Raw genomic sequence first — 25830 nt, 5'->3', positions numbered from 1 at the left:
AGAGAACAAATGTAACAACAAGGGTACAAAAGTAACATGCATGTGAAAACAAATGTCCATAGTCTTGAGTTGTTTTTGGCATGTAGTTTTCATCTCGTCTTAGCACAGTTCAAATCTGAGCACTTGCTTCTTGGTTTGCACCTGCAAAGTCACTGCCATTTGTGAGGGCACTGCTAGATTTCGGTGTATGGTAAGGCCTTACATTCTTTGCCAGGATCCATCTGAGTCCTTCGCCTGTAGAGACACAAGCAAACCCTCTCTCCCATGTTACAAGGTTGCATGGGCTTTCTATTTGTCCTGTGACTGAGGTCTTGATTAAGACTTTTATTTTTACTTTTTTGTTGTTCAGAAAGTGTCTGTAAATGGGGATGTCAGGCTGTCCTATACAGCAATTTGAAAAATTGTATGCGTATGGGGCTTTGCTGAACCTATTTTGGGGTGTGGCCTGATACATTTCCCTCTTCTGTTTTAATAAGCTGCATTCTAGGGCTTTAGATGTCTTTTCTATGGTACCCCCCAACAGCTGGTAACCATAGGAGAAAGGGAAGCTACTATCTCCTGCCGCTACTAGGAATTCTCTCTCGTCCAGAGATGGGACAGCTGTCCACTCTCTGGGGCCATGAGGCTTGGATATATGCCTGTCCATCAGTTGGAGGCCATCAATGATCCCCTGAGCATCCTGGGAAACTGAGGCAGCAGGGGTGGTATTGGTAGGGCTAGCACAGTTCTCCGTGGATCCTGTACTCGTCAAAGCAGCTGCCAGGTGCTGTTCCTCTTTCCCTGGCTGCATGCTAAGCTGTGAATTAGATGCAGCAGCTGCCAACAGCTGGGGCAGAGGGGCAGGAGTGGAGACTGTCAGCAAAGGCTCATGGGAGAAACCTGAGGATGCAGAGGGATCTCTCCAAGCTGAGGCTGCAGAATCATCATCTCCTGCTGGCAGACTGGCTGGGGAGTTTGTAGGGTTTGTAGGCTGTGGTTTCAGAGAAGCTGCTGGTGGCCCTAGGGCAGAGGCGTCCAGGGGCGGCGGGGGCGGTGGTGTGAGGGGAACTATTTGTTGCGCGGCTGGAAAGAGTTCCGGGCGGGTATCCGAAGCGGAGGGATTTAGCGGCGAACCCGGAAGTGACTGGGAATTCCCCGGCCGCGGCAGCGGCGGTGGAACTCCTTCTGGCGGCTCCGGGGGTCCTGCCGGTGCCGCCGCTGAGCTCGGGGGTTCTGGTTGATCGCACATCGCGGCACGGGCGGCGTGGGGATCAGCAGGCTCCATCGGCGGCGCGGCAGAGGCGGCAGGAACTGGCCGGACCGGGGGCACCGCGAACCGCGCATGCGCGGGGCGCGTCACGTGGTCCGCCGGCCGAGCCAAGATGGCGGCCGCGTCTGCCGCCCCGCCGGAGCCGTCTGATGTTGGGCCCGCGCCGCGGGGGGGTTGCCGGGAGGCGGGGGGTGGTGGGGTCGCGGCACGGGGCGCGGCGGGAGTGGCAGGCTCTATCGGCGGCGCGGCAGAGGCGACGGGGACCGGCCGGACCGGGGGCACCGCGAACTGCGCATGCGCGGGGCGCACCACGTGGTCCGCCGGCCGAACCAAGATGGCGGCCGCGTCTGCCGCCCCGCCGGAGCATGCTGACGATGGGCACGTTCCGCGGGGGGGTTGCCGGGAGGTGGGGGGTGGCGGGGTCGCGGCGCGGGGACCCGGGGTGTCCCCCCGCGGCCGCGGTTCAGGCTGGGGTGGAGGCGCCGGGCTTCCCGGTGTGTCCTGCCGCGCGTCCGGGATTGTGGGCGTGGCCAAGCGCCCTCCCGGCGCGGGCAGCGGCGGCAAGGCGGTGGCTGCGAGTGCCGGGTCGAGTGTTTGTAGAAACGCGGCGAAGGCGCTTTGTAAGGAGCCAGCGAAAGTAGCAACCGCCGCTGCTAGGGGGGTTTCGGGGGGAGCCGGGGTGGGCACAAGCCCCGCAGCCAGTGGGGGGGGCGGGGCGGCCGCGGGGGCCGGGACAGGAGCGGCGGCCGCGGCGGGTGGGCGGGGCCGGGGCTGATCGCGGCGGTGGCGGGAGGGGCGGGGCAGATGGGGATCGCGGCGGGGCCGTCAGCAGCCGTGCGGGCCGGCCACATGGCCGGGACCGACTTTTGAGGAACGAACAGTTCGGCCACAGCTCTAAAAGCTGGGAGTAGGTCGCAAGCCTTCGGGTCTCTCCTGGAAATCTCAATAAAAAGCTTATCACCTACTGAGTCCCAGAATTCTTTGGTAAAGGCAGCTGATCGATCCGCATGAGGGAAGTGGGGCAGGACCCATTCCGAGAGGGATTTTAACTCTTTCTTAGGCAAAGTACTGTTATAACTACGTAAAAGATGGTTCAATTGTTTGTAGAGATCTCTATCTTGGGTAGAGTGGGATTGTCCCATATTTTAGACCTGTGTAGCTCACCTCGAGTTCGCTAAAGCAGAGATCCTCTCCTCAGGACTCTGCACGGGTCCCCTCAGAGCTCCGGGCGTCTCTCCGGACGGCTTTTCCGTGCTCGGGACCTTCAGACCTCCCCCCTCGGGGCTTCCAGCGCAGGCAGTGCTAGGCAGTGCTCGGTGCGCTCTCTTAACGTGGCCACGTGCCACCAGCTCACAGCTCGGGTTTGCTGCAGCTCCGCAGCGGTTCCTTGCTCGGGCAGTCCCAAGAGCTCCAAAAGCCCGCTATTCACAGGCGATGGTGCTCGAGGGTAAATTGCCTCGGCAAACTTTAAAGAGATAAGGCTTCTACATTGCTTAGCAATGACAGCCTGTGCTCAGAGCGAAGAGGAGGCTATCACAGGTAATTACCGTGCATGGAGGTGTCGAGATTCGTGGATTCCTTTTTCTTTCACGTCGGGCACCAGTTGTGGGAAGATTATGCTCCTCTGCACGGTGGGGGTGTAGCGAGGCAGAGATCTCTGAAGCTTGCTCTTGGGGGGAGAGGTTTATTGGAGAATTCAGGAATGCCTGAGCTTCGTGCTCTCAGGCGTAGCACGTGGTCAGGCTTAGGAGGACAGGGGAGGGGAGAGAGAAACGGAGGGTTTAGGAGAGGGGAAGCTGCAGAGGGGGAGGAAGTCCAAGAGGCCGCATGGCCCCTCTGAGCTCCCTTTTCAGGGGCTCCTAGGTGGGCTGGGACAAGGCATGGGCCAATGGGGTTACAGGCATTGATGTTTTAGGGGCAGGTACAGAGGTGTGGGATGAGCCATACAATCTTTTGGGGGGTGGGATGGAACAGTCCATTTCACTCCAGGATTCATCCAAGGGTAGAAGTAACATTCGACTAGCTAAGATAACAATCATATCTATCTATCCTCTGCAACAAGTGACATTTCCCCTATTCTTGCTGGTATTGCAAGCCATGGATGCCAGTATTGCATCCAACAAGGAGTGGAAGACCCTGGCCTGTGGGTATTTTCCATTTCTCAAAGGCTGAAAGAACACAGCAAGTTCACACTGACATGGCAGGGAAACTCCAGGGCGGGGTGGTGCCCACTCTTCCTCTGCATTCGTGCTGGCATGGACAGAATGTGCTCGGGGGTGTGAAACATGAGTACACTGACTCCAGCACTGGTGAAATTTCAGCATTTCAGAGGTTTTATGGGTTTCCAGTATGAGTAAGATAGCAGCAGGGATGAAATGTTTACACAAGGGAGGGTTGCTTGCTTTCACCCCCAGGTCTTAGACCTGCACCTCACAAGCAGCTAAAAGGTATTGGTTTGTGGAGACTGATGCACAAACTGCAGTTTTGTCTCATGAAACCTCAGATTCCAAAGCAAATTTCACCTTAACGAAAACTGTAATTTTTTTCAAGGAAATAGTGTTATCTGTCATGATTACATTTGGCAAGCCTCACTAGCTTTAAAGTTGCTATTTAGAGACACCGTGTTTGCCAACATTATACATTGTAGATGCAAGCCTCTTGACTTCAAAGAGGAAACAGCTTTGAAATGCCAAATTAAGTTTGGCAAATTTTGGCAACTACTTTAACAACGAATTATTACTGATTTTTTTTCCATGCAATTACTCTGTTTTTCATGAGAGCTCTTGCTGTGCAGAGACTCCAAGAAGGCTCCTCTGAGCTCAGAGACAGCAAACAAGTGGTACCACTTTCATAAGCTAAGGCAAAACCTTGGTAAAGTGTTAAAACACATCTACAGCTGTCTCCTAAACACAGACTGATTTAAAATAGACTACTCTTTGCATGCTGAGCATTTGTCAGACTGAACTGCTATGTTTAAAATATTTGATTTATTTATTTTTCTAGGAAAACTACACGTCTGTTCAGTCTTACCTTCTGTTTGATGCTGGAGATAGGTATTTGGCCTCCAAAGTTTTCCCTCAGCCCCTGCATACATTGTACTTACAAGAGTTGGCGCTGCAGTTTGTTTTGTTGCTTGGAGACAGCTGCAGGAGCACACAGTGGCATAAATCACACCTGACTCTGTTGCTAAGGAAATAAGACCATCTCTTGTTTTTTCTTCAGACCTAGTAGCAAGTGAGGAAAGAGAAATTTATATTCAAGATACTTAAGATATTGCTTTAATTTAACAAAAGGAAAAAAGGAAACTATGTAATGCAATCTGTAACAGCCTTCCTGGAGAAAAAAATATGGAATTTTCATTCTTCTGGAGGTGATCACTGGAAGCATAGATTTTGAACAGGTTGTGTGATAGAGGAAAATAATTAGACACAATCTGGATTTGGGCATAAAAACTCCATAAACTTTTTTGGAAGGCTTTTAAAACTGCAGAGCAGTCCCTGCTGCTCACCCTTATGCTTATGGAGTTTCAAAGGAAGGAAAAAGACAGTTTTTGCTACTAAGACTTGACTTTGGCAAAAATTGAACTTGAAACAGCTGTAATGCATGGGGTTCACTGACTAATCCCTAGATGGCTCTTCATCTACTGTGTCATTTGCCTACCCCTCAAGTTTCAGAGCTTTATACCAATTGGTTTAGGACATCTGGGAAGGTAAGGAAGTCTGGAAGGGATTTCTCTGTCACTCTGTTTCCCCCCAGCACCAGCACAATCCATGAATAAAGTTAATCTCTCTCCTGCTTCAGTGAATGATTTTGTGGTCACCCTTTTGCCTCTGTAGGTAAACAAAGATATATTATGCTTCAGTTTAAAACTGAAGGAAAATTTTGATCAGGTTACCAGATTTAATTTTTTTAAGGCCTTGTTGAATGTGATAGAACATTACTATTGAGGAGATGCATGCAATAGTTCTAGTAGACAAACTCTAATATATATAACAATATTTAACAATAAGGTTAACGTGACAGAAAGCAACAAAATTATTGGTAATGTGCAACATTATATTTAGAATTCCTGCTATTGGTGGTTGTCTTGGTTTGAAAGACAGGTGTCTGTTAAGGAAGGCAGGAGCCTCTCTTGAAATGGAAAATGTAAACCCCCTTTCCCCAGATTATTATAATTTTGAAATTAAGGCCTCTCAGGCAAAGATATGGAAGTAGTAATAACAGTAATTTATTGGGGAAAAAAAAGCAGTAATACAAAACAACACTGACAGAGTCAGAATATGACCTGACACCCTGTGGATCAGGTTGTTGGCAGCAGTCCCATTAAATAGCGGCTGCAGCCCTCCTGCAGTGACAGGTGTGGTTCTGTTGAAGCAGTGAGCCTGTAGAGGGGTGTAGTTTTCCTCTGGAGGTCCAGGGGTGGTGTAGATGGGCCTGGTCTTCCTCTGGAAAGCCAGTGGAAAAAAAAGCTGCTCCTCTGGGAATCCTGTGGGAAAAGGCTGCCTGTGGTGTTTGAAATGTCAGATTATATCAATGTCAGGTAGGAATCCTTGGCTCCTCCCCCTGGACGGAACATCTCACAGTGGGATGATGCAATTTTGTCACTCATGCAGTGACACTCAATGGCCGGTTAACAGAAGATATCTTCCCAGAGGGAGAATGGGTCGTGGAAGAGATAAAGAAAACTGCCCCACCTGGTTTTAACAGGTGTCCCAATTAACATAAGATAACTGCCCCACCTCTAACAGATGGCAATAGAATACACACCCCCGGCCACATCTTGCATTTCTGACCTAAGACAGTGGTGACCAGCTGAACACCACTAGTGATGTTATCCACCTTTCTTCATTCTTTCCAAGGTATAATGTACCTCTTCTAAACAAGAATGAATGATGATTAAGTTCTGTGTCCATTGTCCATTGCTTCAGATGTGTTCCAGCAGCCAACACATGTTATTTTGCTGCAGTAGTTTTTCACCAGTGCAACGTTCATTCCAATATGAGTGTGTAGCAAATCTTGACAGGATGTGTAGCACTTCATGGTTTGTGACACAATCATCTAATTTAGATAAAATTACGAACACAGATGTTTGCTTATTTCTGTCAAGATGTTGTCTCTCAATATGGAATCAGGAATAATTCTAATAAAAACACATCTCTTTCCAATGTTTATAAGCACAGTTCCAAGGGGTTCATCAGGATGGATTTTAAAGTGACAAGCATTTTGTTTAGTGTCAAGATTAATGGTGTTACTGGCACCAATAAGTCCTTGTTGTTCCCTTGCAATGCATGCATCAACATGAATGTCTTGTTATTTGTTCCCATTTTGCTGGACCCATATTCTGTGCTATCAGATAGGGAATAATTCCACAATTATTTAACCCCAGTGCAATGAATGGATATGTGATATATGCTGAAGAATTGTGTATTAGAATAAAATCTTTACTAGCTGGCAGGGTCATAGATTAAATTAACTAGATGCCACTAAAATGGAACATTTCTTTGAAATGTATTTGAATTATCCAGATTACTTTATGAATTTCAGTGGGGAAAGTACATTGCCTTCCCTTGTAATTGCTGCTGTAGGAAGTTGTATACACAATTGAGTTTGGATACAACTAATAGGTATTGGTACAGGCACTACCTAGAATAGTCATTATATAAATTGGCAATCCTTTTCATCAATCCTTTCCCATTGAGGTAATATACCTGATAAGAGCAATTGGTTTCAATTGGTATAAAACACTTGGTACTGAGTTTATTTTGTTTACTAGGACTTCAGCATTTGTGCTCTATAATAGTCCTAATGCTGTCCCCGGGATACCAGTCACATCTCTCCTTCATCATTTTGGAGAGGCCAGTACACAGAACAATGAAAACCATCCTGTGTAAGAAGTGCTCAGGAATGAGGAGTAGGCAGGTTTAATTGCAGATATTAATCTGTGCTGATAATTCCACTTGTTTGAGGGACCATGAAGGCCTAAATAACACCTTTTGTTGGCCTGTATCTTTGATCACACAGGGTTCAGTTTGGAAGTGTGTGGAGATAAGATTTCAACAATCTTACTGGGAATCTGGAAAATTTTTACTTTCCAGTGAGACTGGTATGAAGAAGAGTTTTGTCAAAAGATAGAGGTGATCCAAACTTTGATTGAAAACAATCTGTATTCAATTTTTGTACTGAATTACAGTCATCCTTGACTCTATACTCTCTCTGTGTGTAGAGTCCATGACTAGTACTGTCACAAAACAGAAGGATTAGGATGCTGCCATCAAGTAATTCACATCAGGATCAAGGTGACCACTTTCTTTCACAGCACTGACACACAGCAAGTTGAATTAGTTGTAATGGTGATGTGCAATGCATGCTATGAAAACATACCAATACCTTTAAGGAGATGTTTAACCCTATACTGCCCTCATGCTTTCAATTTGCTTGTTTGCTCTCTGTGCAGTCACTGATCAAGCTCCTGGAGGTAAAAAGTCATGGAATCAACAGATTCATGGATGACTGACTTATAAGGCAAACCTGACTCTTCATGACCATAAAGCAGCATTGAAATCTTCCCACATCAGGCAACCCCAACATGCTTTCTTAGCTTGCACAAGTGTGCTTTAAGTCATAGAATCACCTCAAAATGACTGAGCTGAAAAAAGATTGCCAGATGTCAACTGCTCCAACCTCCTCTGCTTAAGCAGAGCCACTGAAAGATGGTGGCCAGGGACCACAGCCACAGAGCTTCCGAGTTTCTCTAAGGAAGGAGATCCCATGAGCACCCTGGGCTAGATCTGTTGCTGCTCAGTTACTGTGACAGCAAAAACAAAGGTTTTCTGATGTTCGGAGGGAAGGTTTTTGCCTTGCAATGTTTTGCTTTGTGCCCGTTGTCACTGGGCATCCCTTAAAAGACCCTTCTCAGTCTTCTTTGCACTCTCCTATCAGATATGGATACCCCTTGAAAAATTATCCCATTCAGAGTCTTCTTCAGATTGAAAAGTCTGTAGGCAGCACTTTCAGCACTTCCTAACACGGGAGATGCTGCAATTCCTTCATTATCCTTGAGAATTTTCTCTGGTGTTCTCCCGTATGTCCACCCCTCTCTCATGGGGGTTAGTCCTGTAATGGACACAGTACTTCAGGTGTGGCCTCCTCAGTGCTGAGAAAGAGGAGTTGAATCAAACTTGCAAAGCCAACAGAGTAAGAAATGCCTCAATATGGTTTATTTCTAACCAAACATAGTACTGGATATGAATGGTGAAACCTGTGACTTTATATCAAAAATAAAAAAAGGGGATACTCCTTAATAGAAAGGCAGCCTAGTGAATCTGGGAACATTTCATCCCCTGAGGCCAGAGCCTCTGTGTTCTATGTGTAGTTCCTGAAAGCTCTATGGTCACCAGAAAGTCATTGTGACATGTGTGACATAAACCCCTTTTGTAGTGTGCAGCAGCCCTGAAGGGCCAGAATGCCTGCCCTCCTCCACTGGAGAAATCTATATGTGAGTGAGGGTTTGTTATGCAGCTATAGTGGCAGGACCTGGGGAGCTGATCCCAACCTGCCACATTCCCAAGCTTCAGCTGCTGTTGCTGAGAGGCCAGAAACTGCTTTTAGACCTTCACAATTCCTGCGTGCACATGTCAGAGAGGTCAGTCACTGCCCTGCCCTGAGAGCTGTCACATGCAGAGACACCTCTGGTGTCACTTGTCTCCCCTGGTATAGTCCTTATCCCTTGTGGCAGCTCAAGCACAGCCTCGAGGTAGAAGGGGCAGCTCTTCAGTGCTTGATGTAGACAGCTTGGCTGTTTTCTGCAGACTGCATCTCTGGATTGTGTCTCCAGGGTAGGCCAGGAGCCTTGTGTCTCTGGTTTGCATTTCCAGATGGAGTTGCAGGAGGGCTTGGCAGAAGGTGGCACCTGTTCCTCTACTGCCAGCAACAACCAAGTGCCCCTGGCTGAGCCTCTGCAAAACTCAGAGAATCAAATGTGCCCAATCTGCTTGGACATCATCAACAACCAAGTCTCAGTGAGCTGGTGCAGCCATGCTTTCTGCTTTCCTTGCATACTGGAGTGGTCCCGCAATAGACCTGTTTGTCCAATCTGCCGGGAGCCTTTCCGATACCTCCTCCGCAAAGTGGGAGAAAATAACTACGAGGTGTACTCAATAGGGCACTACATCAGCTCCACCAGACGTAATCGAGGAAGGAGAGATCGTCGCCACTCTGCAGACAGGAGGCGGCATCATTCCACAGGCCACAGGCACCACAGATCTTCCAGCAGAGTGCGCAGCAATAGCCGTGCCAGAGGCTGGGAAAGGAACCGAAGCAGATCCCGGAGGCAGAACCGTGATAGCCACAGCAGGGGTCAGCAGGCCCGGAGTTTTGACCCCTCAAGCAGCAGGAGCCGGCAGCATGGCAGGGCTCAGGACTTGGCTTCTGAAACTTCTCGTGGTTGGAACCAAGCTGCAAGGCATGAACGGGATGTCCCAGTCCGCCTGGGGAGGAGTGAGCACCGTCATCAGGCACAAGGGAATCTCTCCAGGGAAACCCGGGCAACAAGCAGACGATCTCAGAGGAGGTCTCACAGAGTTTGGCAACAAACACAGAGAGAAGAGCAAAGGAGGAGGGATCACAATGAGGAACAACCTGCAAGGCCTGAACAGGATGTCCCTGACTCCTCAGGGAGGAGTGAGCAGCATTAGCCAGCACAATTGGTTTCCTCCAGGGAACCCCAGGCAACAAATAGTCAATCCAGTCATTCCTGACGGACATCCCACATCCCCGAGTAGCACAGGGATTGGGAGCACACCCTACCAAGAAGGGTGCTACTGTATGTTCTGTTACTTGTGTCACAGATTGTACTACTTTACACCAAAACTGGTCCTACTAACAATTCCTAAAATAAAGCCAATTCCAACCATCAAGCTTGGAGCATAGAACCTCTTCTCCATCAAAAAACACATCAAAAAATCTAGAGACCTATGTAAGGGTGACCAAGGTTAAGAGGATAACAAGCTAGTAGGTAGAAGCTAGAAAAAACACCTTAATCTGGTTTATTCCTAAACTAGAACGTACTGCTGCTTATGAATGGTAAAACCTGTAACTTTATATCAAAAATAAAGAAAGGGGAAACTCCTTGATAGCTAGGCAGCCTACTGGGAAGCTTTTTTTCCCTGAGGCCAGAGCTTGTGCGTTCTATGTGTAGTTCCTGAATGCCCCGTGGTGTCATCAGAGAGTCATTGTGACATGTGTGACATCAACCCCTTTTGTAGTGTGCAGGAGGCCTGAAGGGCCACAATGCCTGCCCTCCTCCAAAGAGGACAGACACTGGTGGGTGGGGGAAGGATGGACCCCCATCCTGTTGGCTGCCTTCTGAGGGCATAGAGAGGATTTCCTGTGCGGCAGGACCTGGGGAGCTGGTCCCAACCTGCCACATTCCCAAGCTTCAGTTGCTGTTGCTGAGAGGCCAGAAACTGCTTTTAGACCTTCACAATTCCTGCGTGCACATGTCAGAGAGGTCAGTCACTGCCGTGCCCTGAGAGCTGTCACATGCAGAGACACCTCTGGTGTCACTTGTCTCCCCCGGTATAGTCCTTATCCCTTGTGGCAGCTCAAGCACAGCCTCGAGGTAGAAGGGGCAGCTCTTCAGTGCTTGATGTAGACAGCTTGGCTGTTTTCTGCAGACTGCATCTCTGGATTGTGTCTCCAGGGTAGGCCAGGAGCCTTGTGTCTCTGGTTTGCATTTCCAGATGGAGTTGCAGGAGGGCTTGGCAGAAGGTGGCACCTGTTCCTCTACTGCCAGCAACAACCAAGTGCCCCTGGCTGAGCCTCTGCAAAACTCAGAGAATCAAATGTGCCCAATCTGCTTGGACATCATCAACAACCAAGTCTCAGTGAGCTGGTGCAGCCATGCTTTCTGCTTTCCTTGCATACTGGAGTGGTCCCGCAATAGACCTGTTTGTCCAATCTGCCGGGAGCCTTTCCGATACCTCCTCCGCAAAGTGGGAGAAAATAACTACGAGGTGTACTCAATAGGGCACTACATCAGCTCCACCAGACGTAATCGAGGAAGGAGAGATCGTCGCCACTCTGCAGACAGGAGGCGGCATCATTCCACAGGCCACAGGCACCACAGATCTTCCAGAAGAGCGCACGGCAATAGCCGTGCCAGAGGCTGGGAAAGGAACCGAAGCAGATCCCGGAGGCAGAACCGTGATAGCCACAGCAGGGGTCAGCAGGCCCGGAGTTTTGACCCCTCAAGCAGCAGGAGCCGGCAGCATGGCAGGGCTCAGGACTTGGCTTCTGAAACTTCTCGTGGTTGGAACCAAGCTGCAAGGCATGAACGGGATGTCCCAGTCCGCCTGGGGAGGAGTGAGCACCGTCATCAGGCACAAGGGAATCTCTCCAGGGAAACCCGGGCAACAAGCAGACAATCTCATAGGTTCCGGTGGACATCCCACACCTCTGAGCAACACAGGGACTGGTAGCACACCCTACTAAGAGGGTTACTACTGTATGTCCTGCTACTAGCATCACAAATTATACTACTTTATGCCAAAAATGTTCCTACTAACAATTCCAAAAATAAAGTTAGTTCCAACCATCAAATATGGTCTCAGGCATCTAATGTCTGTTATAAAATGCACCGGAAAATCTAAAGAGATCTTTGCAATGGTGCTGAGGGTTATAAGGGTAACAGGCTAGAAGCTTGCCTTCTGCTTTTCTCATCCTTTTCTATGTTACACTTAGCTTATAATGAGTATTTTCTATGGCTGTGCCATTTCTCATTATATTGCGTTTCCATACTATGACCAGCTGAAAATAAAAGGAGAAAAATCCTTTCTGCTTTGGTGCCAATAACACCAATGTCTTACTGGAAAGCATCGTGTCCTTTCACATCACCCATTTTTTACACTTTACCCCAGATATCACCCAGAATATCTTCTCTTCTTGCCAGTTTTCTCACAAGGTGGCAGTGAAAAGTGGCGTTGGTTTACAACTTCTCTGCTGTATCACAGCAGAGTCATGCATGGTATGCCCTGTGTAGAGCCTCACCTTTAATGCTCCTAATGGCAGTACAGGCTATAGACACCAGCTGACATCCAAAGACTGCCAAAATCACTGAAAAACAATGGTGTACCCAGAATACTGTTACTTTCAAGTAAGACAGAGGCGATCCAATAAATTAATTACTGGGCCAAGACAAAGTGTTTTAAATTTTTGTATTGAGCTACAGTTTCCTTCTACTCTGTACACTCCATGATAGGACTGCCACAGTGCAGAAGAGTTAGGAATTCAGACCAGGACAAAACTGCCTACTTGCTCGCTCACAGCACTGTCGTGCATTAAGTTGTACTGCTTGGGAGATGTTGACTCTTGCAATCACTCCATCATAGGTCACCAGAGTGGTCAGGCATGATCTGCCCTTTGTAAGGCCATGCTGTTTTGCCTCAGATCACCTCCTTGATGACCTGTCTTGTACGTGATTTAACAATGCTTCCATGAGGATCTGCAACATTAAATTTCCAGTCAGAGAGGTCAGGCTAAAAGGTTTGTAATTCCCCACACCTTCCATACTTCCCTTCTTAAAAATGAAGCAATGTTTCCCTTTTTCTAGTCACTTAGTACTTGGTCTCACTGCCGTCACTTTTCAAATATGATTGCAAATGTTTGCCAAGAGCAGCAGTCAGTTCCCCTCAGGGATGGGATTTCCCTGGGATGCATGTTGTCAGATTCCATAGACTTGTGGTTGTTTAGCTTCATCAAGTGGTCCAGAACCTGCTCTCTGCTCACAGATTCAGTCCCCCAGGTCCCACCTGAAGTTCAAGAACCTGAGAGATGGGATAAGCTGACTACAAGCCAGTGAAGACTGGGAGGAGGAACTCATTGAGTAATTCAGCTTTCTCTGTATCTGTTCTTACCAGTTCTCCATTCTCACTTATAAGAGACCATTATTTCCTTGGCTTCACTCTTCTTACTTATATCTTTAATAGGAATTCCTTCTTGTTATTCTTCACGTCTTGCAAAGCCCAGTTCCATGTGTGCCTTGGCTTTCTTCATGCTGTCCCTACACATCTGAACCATATCTCAGTACTCCCCCCAAGTCTCCTCTCCCCACTCCACTGGCTGTGCATTTTTTTCTTTCTTCTCAATTTGAGGAGCAGATCTTTGCTCAGCTATGCCATTCTCTTGCCTGCCTGGCAAGATTTTCTACACATTGTGATGGTGAGCTCTTGTGCTCTAAGAAAAGTGGTCAGCCCCCATGTCCTTAAGGACAATTTTCCAAGAGATCTTATTCACCAACCCCTTAAACAGTTCAAAGTTTTCTAACCCTCAGGGTCCTGAACCTTCTCCTTGCCATGCCCACGCTCCACAAGATCACAAATTTCCCCAGGGCATGGTCACTCCAGCCCAGGCTGCATACAGACTTTAACCCTCAAAGGAGCTCATTCACATCAGTGAGCACCAGGCCCAGCCTTGCTTCTCCTTGGTTGGTCTGGCCAATACCTGGACCTGGAAGTTGTCCTCTGCACACTCCAGGAGTGTGCTGGATTGCTTACAGCCGGCTTTACTGCTCTCCCAGCAGTCTGGGTGGTTGGACCTTCTCAGCAGGATGAGAAGTGGTGAGTATGACGTACCCAGCAGCCAAACCAAGAAGGCCTCATCTGTCACTATATGACACGTGAGAGCACGACGTAAGCTGCTGCTATTGTAAAGATGAAAAAGAGGAAGTTTTACTTCTAACTCTAGCATTTATACTTTTCTAAAGGTGACAGTGGATTGGAGGGTGAACGTACCACCTCCAACGGCTTTGGACAAACTACTATTATATTAAATTTCTCTGCCTCTATGAAGGAATGCAAAACGATAGGTTGTTTACAGAAAATTGTGTGAGAAAGTTCTCTACAAGAAAGTAAACTCAGAAGGCTTTAGAAAATCCTAAGAATCAGGGTGACACTCAACAGGTTTCTCTGGATCAGTGGCCTGTATGTGACCTCAACCACCAGGTGTCCTTTCTTGGTCTCCCTGCCCAGCTTCTTCTCCTACTCAGGCCAGTGTTACCCACCACTGTTACTGCTCCCCTCACCAAAGGATGAAATATCTCTGAAATATGCCGTGGTTGCCTGTGGCAACAGTCTTGACACATCATCCTGCTTGAGAGAGTTGCCTCCAGGTCTCTCAGCTCTCCAATGAACCACAGAATCTCCTGAGTTGGAAGGTACTTATCAAGATCTTTGTGTCTATCACACAGTCCCATCCCAATGATTCTGTCTGAGAATCTTGTTCAAATGCTTCTTGAACTCTGTCAGGCTTGGTGCTGTGACTACTTCCCTTGGGAACCTGTTCCAGTGCCCAACCACCCTTCAGTTGAAGAAACATTTCCTGACACCCAGCTTGAACCTTCCCTGACACAGCTTCCTGCTATTCCCTTGGGTTCTGTCACTGAGCAGAGATCAGGGCCTGCCCCTCTGCTTCTCCTCAGGAGAAAGCTAAAGGCAGCTATGAGGTCTCCTCTTTGCCAGGCTGAGCAAGCCGAGTGAACTCAGCAGCTTCTTGTATGGCTTCTTTAGGCCCTTGCTTGGGTGTCTCTGACTCCAGGAATCCCCTGTCCTGCTCATTCTCATGCTCAGCCCCCAGAACTTACTGTAGCTGCCACTGCTGTCCCTGCTGCTGTTTATGCTTCACTGACTGTCCCCAAGCCTTCCTCATAGCTTTTGAGAGATATTTTACACTTCTCAAGCTTTATCAGATGTAACACAAGCACCACTTAGTCCCTCTTATGAATAATTTAAAGACACTAGCTTAAAATGCCCATTGTTCATTCTTCTGAGAAGTTTTTATTTCAAAATTCCAGAATGGAGCTGGACTTCATATGCTTGACCAGAATATCTTCCCTTGGGCAAAACAAAAATGTTAAACAAGACAAATCTTCCTCAGTAATTCCTCCCCTCTGCTTCAGGGCAAGGCCTTGAATGGTCAGTCCTTGTGAGACTGGCAGAAGTTCTGCAGGTTTCCCCATCACAGAGGACTTTGAAACTGTGGGAGCCACCAAGCTGAGCTGCAGAAATTGCAAAGCAAAAGCCCACCAAGGACTTCACATACATGTTTAACCACATGAATAGTAGAATGCTAATAATTCCTTCATGTTAATAATTTCTACTGCATTGATAGTAGAGGTCCCTATTAGCATGTCATTGTGAACAATACCTACGCTGAGGAATTCACTACTTTAGAAAAAAAATTGAATTGCAAGGAAATGGAAAAGTGAGGGAACAGTGAGAGCACTTATTTCTGCCAGAGCATCTGCCCATCATTGCAAGGTGTTTTGCAGGTGCTGTTCTGTAAGTAAATGGATTACAAGAATAATTTAAAAGAAATTACTGTTCTTTCTCCTTCCCCCTGCCCGCTTATCTCTTACAGACACAGACAGTTTTAGCAGAGAGATTCATTGCCTTTTCATATTAATGTTTTCAAACATTTTTTTTGTGTGTAAATGAAATGCCAGAATTTCCTTCTGCGTTTAGCAAGACTTCCTTTTTTTCAAGTATTGGGTGCACAGTAAAAGGGCATTCAGATTATACCAATGTACTTTTGTGAAGATTTTTTTTCCCCACAGGCATTATGCTTCAATCAGCAAACCATTTACCTGCTGCTGGCACACAAACAACTTCTGAAATACTTTGCTCTCATATTTTTCTTAATTATCCTCCTTCTTTGCCCTACAGTTTCTCAGCATGCAGCAGAAAAAAGGTGGCACTTCAAACCAATCTCAACTAAACTTCTCTCATTTACTGCAAGTTGTTCAAACACCTTATTTTCCCTATAAGGAGAATTTATAGAATATCTTATAGAAAGAAGTATTGGAAAAGAGAGTTCTGGTGGTGACTAATAGATGTTATTCTCTCAGAGTGTTGAAACCCCTTTAGTGTGAGAGGTGAACCACATCCAGATGGGCTTCCAACTGCATATAGGTGTGCTTGAGCCATGTTTCTCAAAATGCTCTTCCCGGCTTTGCTCTTCATAGGATCAGCTTGGTTTCAAAGTTTTTCTTTAGTTTCATGTCTTAAGGACATCTGTCTCCCACATGCAAAAAAAATTTTCAACCTGAGATCCAAATTCTGGTTCCAGGGAAGAAAACTGATGCAAATCAGTCAGTATTTCTGACTGTCATTTGCAATAGAAAAAGTAGCTCCTGCTTTTCCTTCTCCTTCCACAACACTTGGTCTGTTTAGCAAACAAAATTATGTACAAAACTTGCAACATTGCAGGGAAAGCCAAAACAGCACTTGTGCAGGCTGGCTGTCTCCCATCAGCTTCAGACGTGGAGGATTTTAACCACTGTGTCTCCTCAGTCTATGTGTGATTCAAGCTATTTATCATCTAGACCATTCACAAAACTCCCACTGCTACTTCCTTTTCAGCAGTAGAAAATTCTTCCAAAAACTGAATTCTAAAAATGAGACAGAGTTTTGGTGTTTCTCTCCCTTCATATGGCTTGTGGAATAGCACATCAATACTCATGTTTCTCAGATGGTATAAACTTAACACAACAGTGAGGAGACTTCGGCATTCTACCTTTACAATTCAGCTGCTGCTGAATAATTTCTACACAGAGATTTCAAACAGAATATTTATACCTCGAATCAATGTATATTTTCTTCTACTCATAAATACATGTTTTCTGATTTTGACATGATTACATACATACACTTGCAGAAATCTGTTGACTTACACAGAACTGCACCACACTCCAATCAAAAAAGAATCCTGTGAAAACAAACGGCTATTTAACAATCTTCAAATTGAACTGAGCACTAATTAAATGCAATAATAAATACTTTGTTATGTTCTGCCACTGTGCTCTGCTCAGAAAGATTTTTTCTTTAGTCTGCAGAGTAATGTAACTAAACATGGCTTTCATCTCCAGCTTCTTCCACTCCTCCAACTCCATCTAAGCCTTCTTTGTTTCACAGTGCCTTTGCAGGCACTGGTGAGTTACAAAGCTATTAATCACCATGAGAAAAATACCTTAGATCTCCCCCAGGTGAATGAAAACAGCATGCTCAATGGTTAAGTTTCTGTTTTCCATAGCAGCAAAAATTGGAAATCTGTTGCTTCACACACACAAGAAAGAATATTTCAGTGAGGTTCGTATGTCTGTACAGATTCATGCAGAATTCTTTTGCTTATCATTGGCCTGTCTGGCTGAGCCCCCACTAATCTCCACAGGGCCTGGAGCCAATGTGAAGAAGAGCAGATGCCGCACATTATAGCACAGTCATGCTCTGACCTGTCCAGCCCTTGCAAAGCACATGTTAAAGCAGCTGGTTTGTGGATAGGACAGGACATTCCTATTTCTATAAAGAATTGCTTTTCTCTATTTGCCTTAAAACTTGTAATCAGCAAACTGAGTATCTGAAAAAAACCCACAACAACTCAGACATATATTAAGGCAAAGTGATTGTCTGCTGAGTTCAGTCTATGTGTCAAGGAAAGGAGCTGCCCAGCACTATTGTGGGAAGCACTGGAGCTTTGTTTGATCATCTGGCTAATGCTCTGGATTTGCAAGTGAGCCTTGGAATTTAAACTCTACTTTTGATGAGTAACCCTCCTCCCTTAAATAAATATATAGTGGATAACCCACAGTGCTTGCAGTGGTTGTTGTTGGGATAAGGCAGAAAGAGCATTCCAGCTCCACGCTAGTCCTCGGCAAGGTTGCAAGCACTGGTGTTTCCTCCAGCTGCTTATCTCAAATGGCCCCGTCCCCACTCTGGTGTGCTGCTGGGATCCATCTTCACTTGGCCCTATTTGACTTAGTCCATGTCCAAAGATTTTTAATTTGACCAATATGTATATTTCAACAGGACTTAGGACATCAAGAAAACACAACCAGACTTCATCTTGAATCTCAAAAAGCAGGTGCTGAAACCCTCTTTGTTAGACTATAACCATAGTAGGTACTTCAGTGGATGAAGGCATTATTCTGATTACTAAATTACTGTATTAAATGAAAAAGAGTAAAAAGGGTTAAAATGGGAGAACACTGCTAAAATATTGTCAGGTTGTCAGAAACAATGTATTAAAGCTGCAACCTTTATGAGCTGCTGGAATCATGCAGCATATGCAGCACATTGGAGGGTGAATTGCAGGCTCTCCTTCCTGCTGATGAGCATATGAAGGAGGCTGGCCAGAGCAAGACTGCATCTTCTGTCCTTTGCATTGGTTTATGGTGCCTGTTGGTTACCTGGGGGAAAGCCTCTGATCCTATTTAATCCCCCAGCCTATGTAATCTCAATTTTTCCCCCTAGAAAATTGGGAAAATACTTTGTGGCCTAGACACTAAAATGTTTGAGTTAATTTTGCAAAGAATAATGGATTTTAGTCTTAAGGGGATTGTGCTCATATTAGAAATTCCCGATAGCTTTTATTCACTCCGTGTCATATGGATCATTGCAAACTTAATTATCTTGATAATCCTGAGCTGCACTGAATTTAATGAAACTGTTTTTAGCAAGTAGCAAGGTGCGATGAACAGCAATTAAAGCCCAGTCCAGAAGGCAGAGAATTCTTTTAGAAACTGATGCCTGATTTCCAATTTCTAGCTAGAAATATTTACAGATTTTTGGAATGGTTCACTAGGTACAGTGCAGTCATGAAATTAAAGTCTTAGGTGTGTAATTTAATTTGCCATGACGTCCAAGGGTGAGGCAACAACTCAAAGCAGTGGGATGTGGAGATGAATCCAGAAAAAACAGGATTTAGATGGCAGTGGAATATACATTCTCCAAAGGAAAAGCAAGACTGGCTCCTCCACTCCGTTGTCCCTGAGAATGAATGTCCAAGGGCAGACATAAATCCCAGAACTTGATTTCTAAGCTCTTAGTGATGCCACCACCTTTGGATATCAACTTTCTCCATGCTTTTGGGGGATTCCTTCCACTCTGCTGTTCTATCTCCTATTCTCTCTCACCCTATTTTCTTGCACTAGAAAAATAAAAATCCCTGGCTTCAGGTGAGAAGTTTTAGGTTGTTGCACCTTGAGTAATAACCATGTAGTTTCCATCACATCACAAAGTGGAGTGGGGAAGAGTAGACCATGCAAAAGCTTTCTTCTTACATGTAATTGTCACCTCTCTTTCTCTAGCATTTTTGCTAACCTGTTTCCCTAGAGACATCTGATGCACCACCTTTTTGTTTGGGGTTGAGACACTGCCCTGCACCCTGTACTACCCAACTTGCAAATGCCAGGCTGAAACAACTGCATCACTCACTGATCATGAGGTGCATTTAATTAGAAAGTAACATGACCCCTCATCCATTCAGCAGGCACCAACTGCAGCTGGTGAAATGTGGTTGGCATGCTGATTAGAGTCATGTGCTAAAAATCTTATCAGTCCTGCTGACTATTTTCAACACCTTTTGGGAGTGCTTCATTACCATGCACACAGCAAGAGCTTGTTTGGAATGCCTCATCTGGGATGCAGACATATGTCTTTCATTAAACATGATTTCAGTTGCCAAGAGTATAAGTGACCACTATTAACACACTGCACCTCCTGTTGAAAAGTCTTCTGTGTCATCCATCATCTCTCCTATTTAAAAAGAGAAAAGACTTTTCATCTCCAGTGGCTTAGGATATAAGTGCAGTAGGCACATCAGCTATTAACCAACTGATACTAGTTTTACATCCAAGAGATCCAAATTCAGTGGAGCATTTTCATCATCTCACTGATTTTGGACTATTCTCCAAAAGGCACAGAAATAAAAATACTTAATTATCGTCTAATACTCATTGCTTAAGCAGTCATTATACATTTATTTGCTTTCATTATTTTCTCATTTAATGAAGTTCCCGTTTCTTTTAGAATGTTTTCAAAAAACACTTACTACAAATCAGTAACTGTTTGACAGATGTTTACTCTTTTAAAAGTAATCATACAGCAAAGAGATGGGAAATATGTAATAGTACATATCTGCTGCTAGTCAAATCCAGGATCCATTACAAAATGCCACTGTAAACATCTTGATGGCAAAGAAACAGTTGTAAAACTAGTGTTCCTTTTTATAGCAATTAATTTCCATACCTTGACAAATTAAAAATAACTTTAATGTCTACTTAGAAATAGTATTATCCTCTTTTCTCTCCTTTCTAAATACCATGCATGGTAGTTCTGAACTACATCCTAAATGGTTTACACAAAAAAGCAGAGTGCATTTTCTGTTTATGGTGGTCCATTGTAAAATCCTGCAAGAATTATCTACTTCTGATTATCTCATCCATTTAATTCCTGCAACTTTCACTGATTTTCCTGTGCATGGACATGTTTTTATTTACCACTATGTGATAACACAATATATAGTCAATGGAAATACATTTTTTATTTCACTTGGTTTGGTCTTGCATTTTTAACAGCATTTACCCTGCCTTGAACATTCTTAATTTGTCTGTGCTAGTTACAATCCCCAGGCAGACCTGACATCATCCAAACAATCTTCTGGAATGTTTTGAATATCATTACTTTTTAGTGAATATTTTAGTTAAACTCTTCAAAATTTTGTATTCATGCAAAGGGCTGTGTTTTCTGACAAAACTATGTAGAGTCATGAAGTATCTGACTGCCTCAAAAAACTTCTCATTCCTTTTTGACATGACTGGGAAACATAGCAGAGGAGAGGCTGGTTTGGGTCTTTCACGCTTTTTTAAGCTAAAGGTGGATATTTTAATGTTGATAAGGTCTTTTGTGACCATGAGAATACTGTTTTGGTAAAATGTTCATTAACTTCTCCAGAAATGTTTTAAACATGGCTGAGTTGGTCTAAAAATAAAAAGCAATCTCTTTCTCACCTTTCCCTGCACCAAATTTGCATACTTTGCTGTGATCTGATAGCACTGGCTCTGAGAAAACCGGGTTTTTCGTGTTCTGCCGCTGCTGTTCTTGATAATGCCATTAGAGTCTTTTCAGTAATGCCAACACAACCAAACCTCTTTGTTTTTAACCAAGTAAAAAAGTAACCACTAGTGTACTTTGATGCTAGGTGAGACTTAGCAGTATTCTGCTTGACAAAGTTAAAAAAGAAAAAGACAAAACAAACCTTCCAGAAGCCTGGAAAACACACTTCAGAAAGAAGTAGCTAAGGTGAAACTGATTTCCACCTGAGGACTGGATATAAATACTCTAATTTGCCTTTTATCCTGTTTATTTCAAACTTCCAGAATTTGGTTAACTAAAACGAACTGTCTTGTTATGCACTTTAATTATTTAGTTTTCTGTATATTTTTGTAATGTCTTTTCTTTGGTTATAAAGTATACAAGTAAAAACATGTGCTGTACCTTTATATTAACCCATCATCTTCTCAGTCAATGTAATTTACCACAAGAGAGTGGGATAATATTAGCATCATCCTGCCATTTGTCAGCTGCTTGGAACAAATATTGTTTCTTCTCAGATTCATTACTGGCACAAGCAAGGATGCTCCGGTTTTCTTAGTAGAAAATAACAAATCAGAGTACAGAATAAACCACATTTTCTTCTGCTTGAAAATCAGAAACAGATTTATTATTTCACATAAAATGAAGAAAGACCTATTTTCCTGTTTCTGCGAGGTTTCTGACTACTGGGGAATTTTTTAATCTGTTTTGACAGGACAAATACTGCTAAACAGAGATTGCTTAATGAATCTAGGATGAGATACTCAAAGTAGCCCCACAAAGTATAAAATGACAACAAAATACCTGTCACAACTTCTATTCACCCATATGGCTATTGAATAAATTATTCAATCAATCTACTTTGACTCTTTGAAATTTTATGTATTTGTCCCACTTGTTAGCCATTGGAAGTTGAGATTTTATGTACTTGTCCCACTTGTTAGTCATGGGAAATAGCAAAACTGAGAATATTGTAGATCCGCTGTCTTCCCAGGTAACAAAAATATAATTAGCAACTCAGCTGCAAACAACTGCAAGGGCTTTACTGCCCAAATGTTACTGATAGAGTCACTGAAAGCCATGACAGATGCAAACATGGGATGGCAATCAGGATTTGTTCTGAAAAACTAATAATAGAAATGAGTAGTAAGAAGGAGGAAGAAAGCAACATCAGAAGCAGAATCCACTCAAGAATTCCAAATATTTAAACAATACTAATTCTTCATTTCCAAGACTTATTTTGAATTCATTAACAATATAGTTAAAATAATTAAATAAATTTTCTCTATAATAGGACAGTCACAGAAATACAATGCCCCATTAAGTAATTTTTTCTTTTACCTTTCATGGTGGAATATACTTTACGTAACTTACAGAAAAAGATCTTGTTAGTCCTTTGTTATTCACATGATTAAAATAGATGCCAAGGACATATGAAAAAGCAAACTATGTGATTGCTGAAATGAAAAAGTGTAACAGTGAATCTATACTGTTAAAATGCCATATTTTAGGAGAATAAAAACAACAGTAATTTCTTTTTAACAGTGTAACAAGTTTTGAATGCTGAAGCAACATTCCTATTGGCTAAATTACTCTATTTTGCCACTCCATGGAAGCAAAGGTGTCTTTTTTCATACACACTGCAGACTGGAGAGAACACAGTACATGATGAACAGCTAGCACAATTTCAAGTTTTCATCTCTTCATGGCATCTTCAGTGAGCTCAGCATAGCTGTTAATAAAAGAGCAAAGATGGTATTTTCTTGTATCTTGTATCTTGCTTTTAATTTTCATTTTACCTGATATTTTTAAGGTTTTAAATTTTTTCATTCCTGGAATCTACTTTCTTTAACAGTTCAGACTTGCTATGTGTAAGGTTTTCAATAATATAGCAAAAAATGTGAATTATTTGTTTCTTACTGTTTTTAAATAGGAATAAAAGCTTGTATGGATATTCTGCCTTTGATTTACAGGCTATCATTTTTTATAAGTCAGTGAAAATTAGTCAAATGACAGTTCAAACTAAGCCACAATAAGCTGCTATTTAATCGAGATAAATGGTTTGCCTTTTTTTTATTAAACACTTCCCAAGCAGATACACAGAAAAATGCTTTTCATATCACTGAAAAGCTAAAAAAAATACCTTTTCATATGAAGTCAAAGCTTCCAAGTCAGTGTTTCTTAGTTTGCTCTGTAAATGTTTCTCACTTTCTGTCCCATAAAAGTCTCCTATCCCACCTCCCTTAAAATTATTTAAGCGTGTGATTCCCAAGTTCCTAGAGACTCAATGACAGAATTTAAGCCTGCTATCTTAGCAGTTACATTGCACTAGAAACAGAGGCAGACCTCTTCAAGTGTGATTTGTGTGAGACACGTTAGAGTGGGCCAGTTTTCATGAAGCAGAGTATCCATGGTTTTAAAATCCTGACTATGAAGAATCTTACTTTGGGCATAAAAAAAAAAAAAATAAGATACAAAAGCCCAAATTACTGGCAGAAGTAAATGTCAACAAGGGATATTTACAGGTCTTCATCAGAGTAGAAAGCACTACTGAAATGTAGTTTTAATTATTATGCATATTAATACATTTTAAAATGGTGAGTTTGCTGGTATTTATTTTATTTTGCTCTGAGTTATCCCCAAAGCTTCAGAGACCATAAGAGATCAACAACAGCACTAGCAACATATTTAATCTTTCATAAAGATGTATACTTCAATTTTCTCTCAGAAAAGGTAGGCAACATAGTGAAATAGATGAAAGTTCATCAGCAATTTTTCAGGTGACTAGTGCAATTAATAAACAACTTTGCTCCTTAAATAAAAAATCTGATTTCATTTAATCATGTTGATAGAAACATTAATTGCGCCTTACTGGAATGCTCTTTAAAAATCTTGACATTTTTACTAAAATTTCTTCTATTCTTTGAAGATGATGTAATGTAGCAACTTCCACCTTTATATGAATAATATCTTCCATGTTTTTAGTGAGGTTTATGTCTTCATATCCAGAATGTGGATTTGTCTTTTTTTTTAATGCTTGCTAATACCACTGATTTTGGAAGGGGCAGATTAGCATCTTCACACACAGGATGCAGGACCGCAAAAACTTAACAGGTCTTGGTGGCTGTTTGTTTTCTCCTCCCTCTTTTTCACATATTGTTCAAATAAGACTCAACATCTCCCCTAAGGTCAACCATATGATCACATTTCCCCAGTCAAATCCCACCTTAAGAGCTATTTCCATTACAAAAAGTGAATCAGCAAAATTTCTTTTATTTAAATACTTCTGAAATAGTCACTCACTTTTCAAGAAATTGTGGCCAAAGGATAAGTTTCTCATCATACTTGCTCTGGAAACTTTAGACAGAAAGAGAAGACAGGGCTGTTATTAGTTGTTCCTTGAAGTTTTTCAAACCCAGCTGTTACAGAAGGGTTTGAGTAAGAACACAAGCTACAGAACCAGAGCTGACCCTCGTAAGACTCCAGGGTGAGCTGATAAAGTGAATCTGCCTCAATCATGGGTGTCTCTAGGCACTGTTTTTGACAGCTCCACCATATGAACTTCTACACATGTATAAACAACTTTCACAAACACTGAAGGTGAAAAGACCACATTTGTTCTAACAGTTCAAAATGGCTCAGAGGGCTTTACAAGGTTCATTCATTCATCCATCCACACAAATGCTTCCTTACTGCCAACGCTAAGATGTTTCTCCAAAGACAGGCTGGAGATGATAATAGAAGATACTACTTTGGATCATCTTCAAAGAAGAATAAAAAATTATTGCCAAGAAATTAGATCTCCAGGGCACGTTCAGCTAAGGTGCACTGATTTTTTTTTTTTTCGTGTGAAAACCCACTGCAAAAAGATTCGTTCGTATCAGGGGCAGATGAAAATGCCCAGGAGCCTGCTGCGAGGGATGTCGGGTTCTGGCGCGGAGCATTCAGCCGAACCATCGTCAAGGTCACGGAGGTTCTGCTGAAGCCCGGGGCCACCGGCCGCCAGCGGGGCCCCGAGCGCCACCTCAGGCACAGCCGCCCGGCCGGCGGCGGCCCCGCGCTCCCGGAGAGGGCTCTGCTGCCGGCCCCGCGGCCCGGCCCGGGGCGCTGCGGCCCGGACCCGCCACGGCCGGGCCGTGACGCCGCTCCGTGCCCACACCCCCGCGGTACCGGGGCGGGATCGCCTACCGAGCGCCCGGGCCGAGCGAGCCGTGCCGTGCCGTGCCGTGCCGTGCCGTGCCGTGCCGCGCCGTCCGGCCGCGCCGCGCTCGGCGCCGGCCCCGAGGGCGCTCACGCCGCGCCGCGGGGAGGCGGCGGGGTCTCGGCGGGGCGGGGGGAGGCGGTGCCAGGCGGGCGGGGCCCGGGCTCGGCGAGGCTGTGGCAGTGGCGGTGGCGGTGGCCGTGGCCGGGACTGGGCGAGTTGGAGCGAGCGGCGGCGCCGGTACGGCTGCGGCGGCAGCATGGCTTCGTCGCAAGGGAAGAACGAGCTGCTCTTCGCCGACTGGATGGCAGCGCTGCCTGGCAGCCTCCACAGCACCCCGCTCACCAACCTGGCCATCCCCGGTGGGTGCTCCCGGCCGCCCGCCCTGCGCCGGGAGGGCGCAGCGCGCCGCGCGGTTCAGCGCTGCGCGCCGCGGGGGAGGCGGCGCGCCCCGGCCG

General features: G+C 44.8%; 3 protein-coding genes and 1 long non-coding RNA gene across 4 annotated transcripts in view; 3 read left to right on the top strand and 1 right to left on the bottom strand.

Moving 5' to 3' along the window:
- Positions 1-2074: 2074 nt before the first annotated feature.
- LOC146763819 (uncharacterized) lies at positions 2075-9945 on the top strand. The gene has a single exon (XM_085566649.1). It carries the CDS (start codon positions 9124-9126, stop codon positions 9940-9942), a length of 819 nt encoding a protein of 272 aa, XP_085422775.1. The 5' UTR covers positions 2075-9123; the 3' UTR covers positions 9943-9945.
- Positions 9946-10989: 1044 nt separating this feature from the next.
- On the top strand, positions 10990-12255 carry LOC146763818 (uncharacterized). Its single transcript, XM_085566651.1, has one exon. The coding sequence runs from the start codon at positions 10990-10992 to the stop codon at positions 11725-11727; it is 738 nt and encodes a 245-aa protein (XP_085422777.1). The 3' UTR covers positions 11728-12255.
- Positions 12256-21766: 9511 nt separating this feature from the next.
- Positions 21767-25226, bottom strand: LOC110482678 (uncharacterized). Its single transcript, XR_013341688.2, has 2 exons — positions 24475-25226; positions 21767-22903 (listed from the first exon to the last, which is right to left on the bottom strand). It is a non-coding gene; the product is annotated as an uncharacterized LOC110482678 (long non-coding RNA).
- Positions 25227-25511: 285 nt separating this feature from the next.
- The window catches only part of PLCXD3 (phosphatidylinositol specific phospholipase C X domain containing 3), an 87808-nt gene continuing 87489 nt past the window's right edge, over positions 25512-25830 (top strand). The window contains exon 1 of the mRNA XM_021551431.3: positions 25512-25734. Coding sequence (XP_021407106.1) covers positions 25632-25734 — 103 coding nt within the window. The 5' untranslated portion in view covers positions 25512-25631. The remainder of the gene's footprint in view (positions 25735-25830) is intronic.

The sequence above is a fragment of the Lonchura striata genome, chromosome Z, assembly GCF_050655825.1.
Source record: "Lonchura striata isolate lonStrDom1 chromosome Z, ASM5065582v1, whole genome shotgun sequence".
In the NCBI taxonomy this organism is placed as follows: Eukaryota; Metazoa; Chordata; class Aves; order Passeriformes; family Estrildidae; genus Lonchura; species Lonchura striata.
The sequence above is the reverse complement of the archived record's forward strand: the minus strand, read 5'-3'. Positions and strand labels throughout refer to the sequence as shown.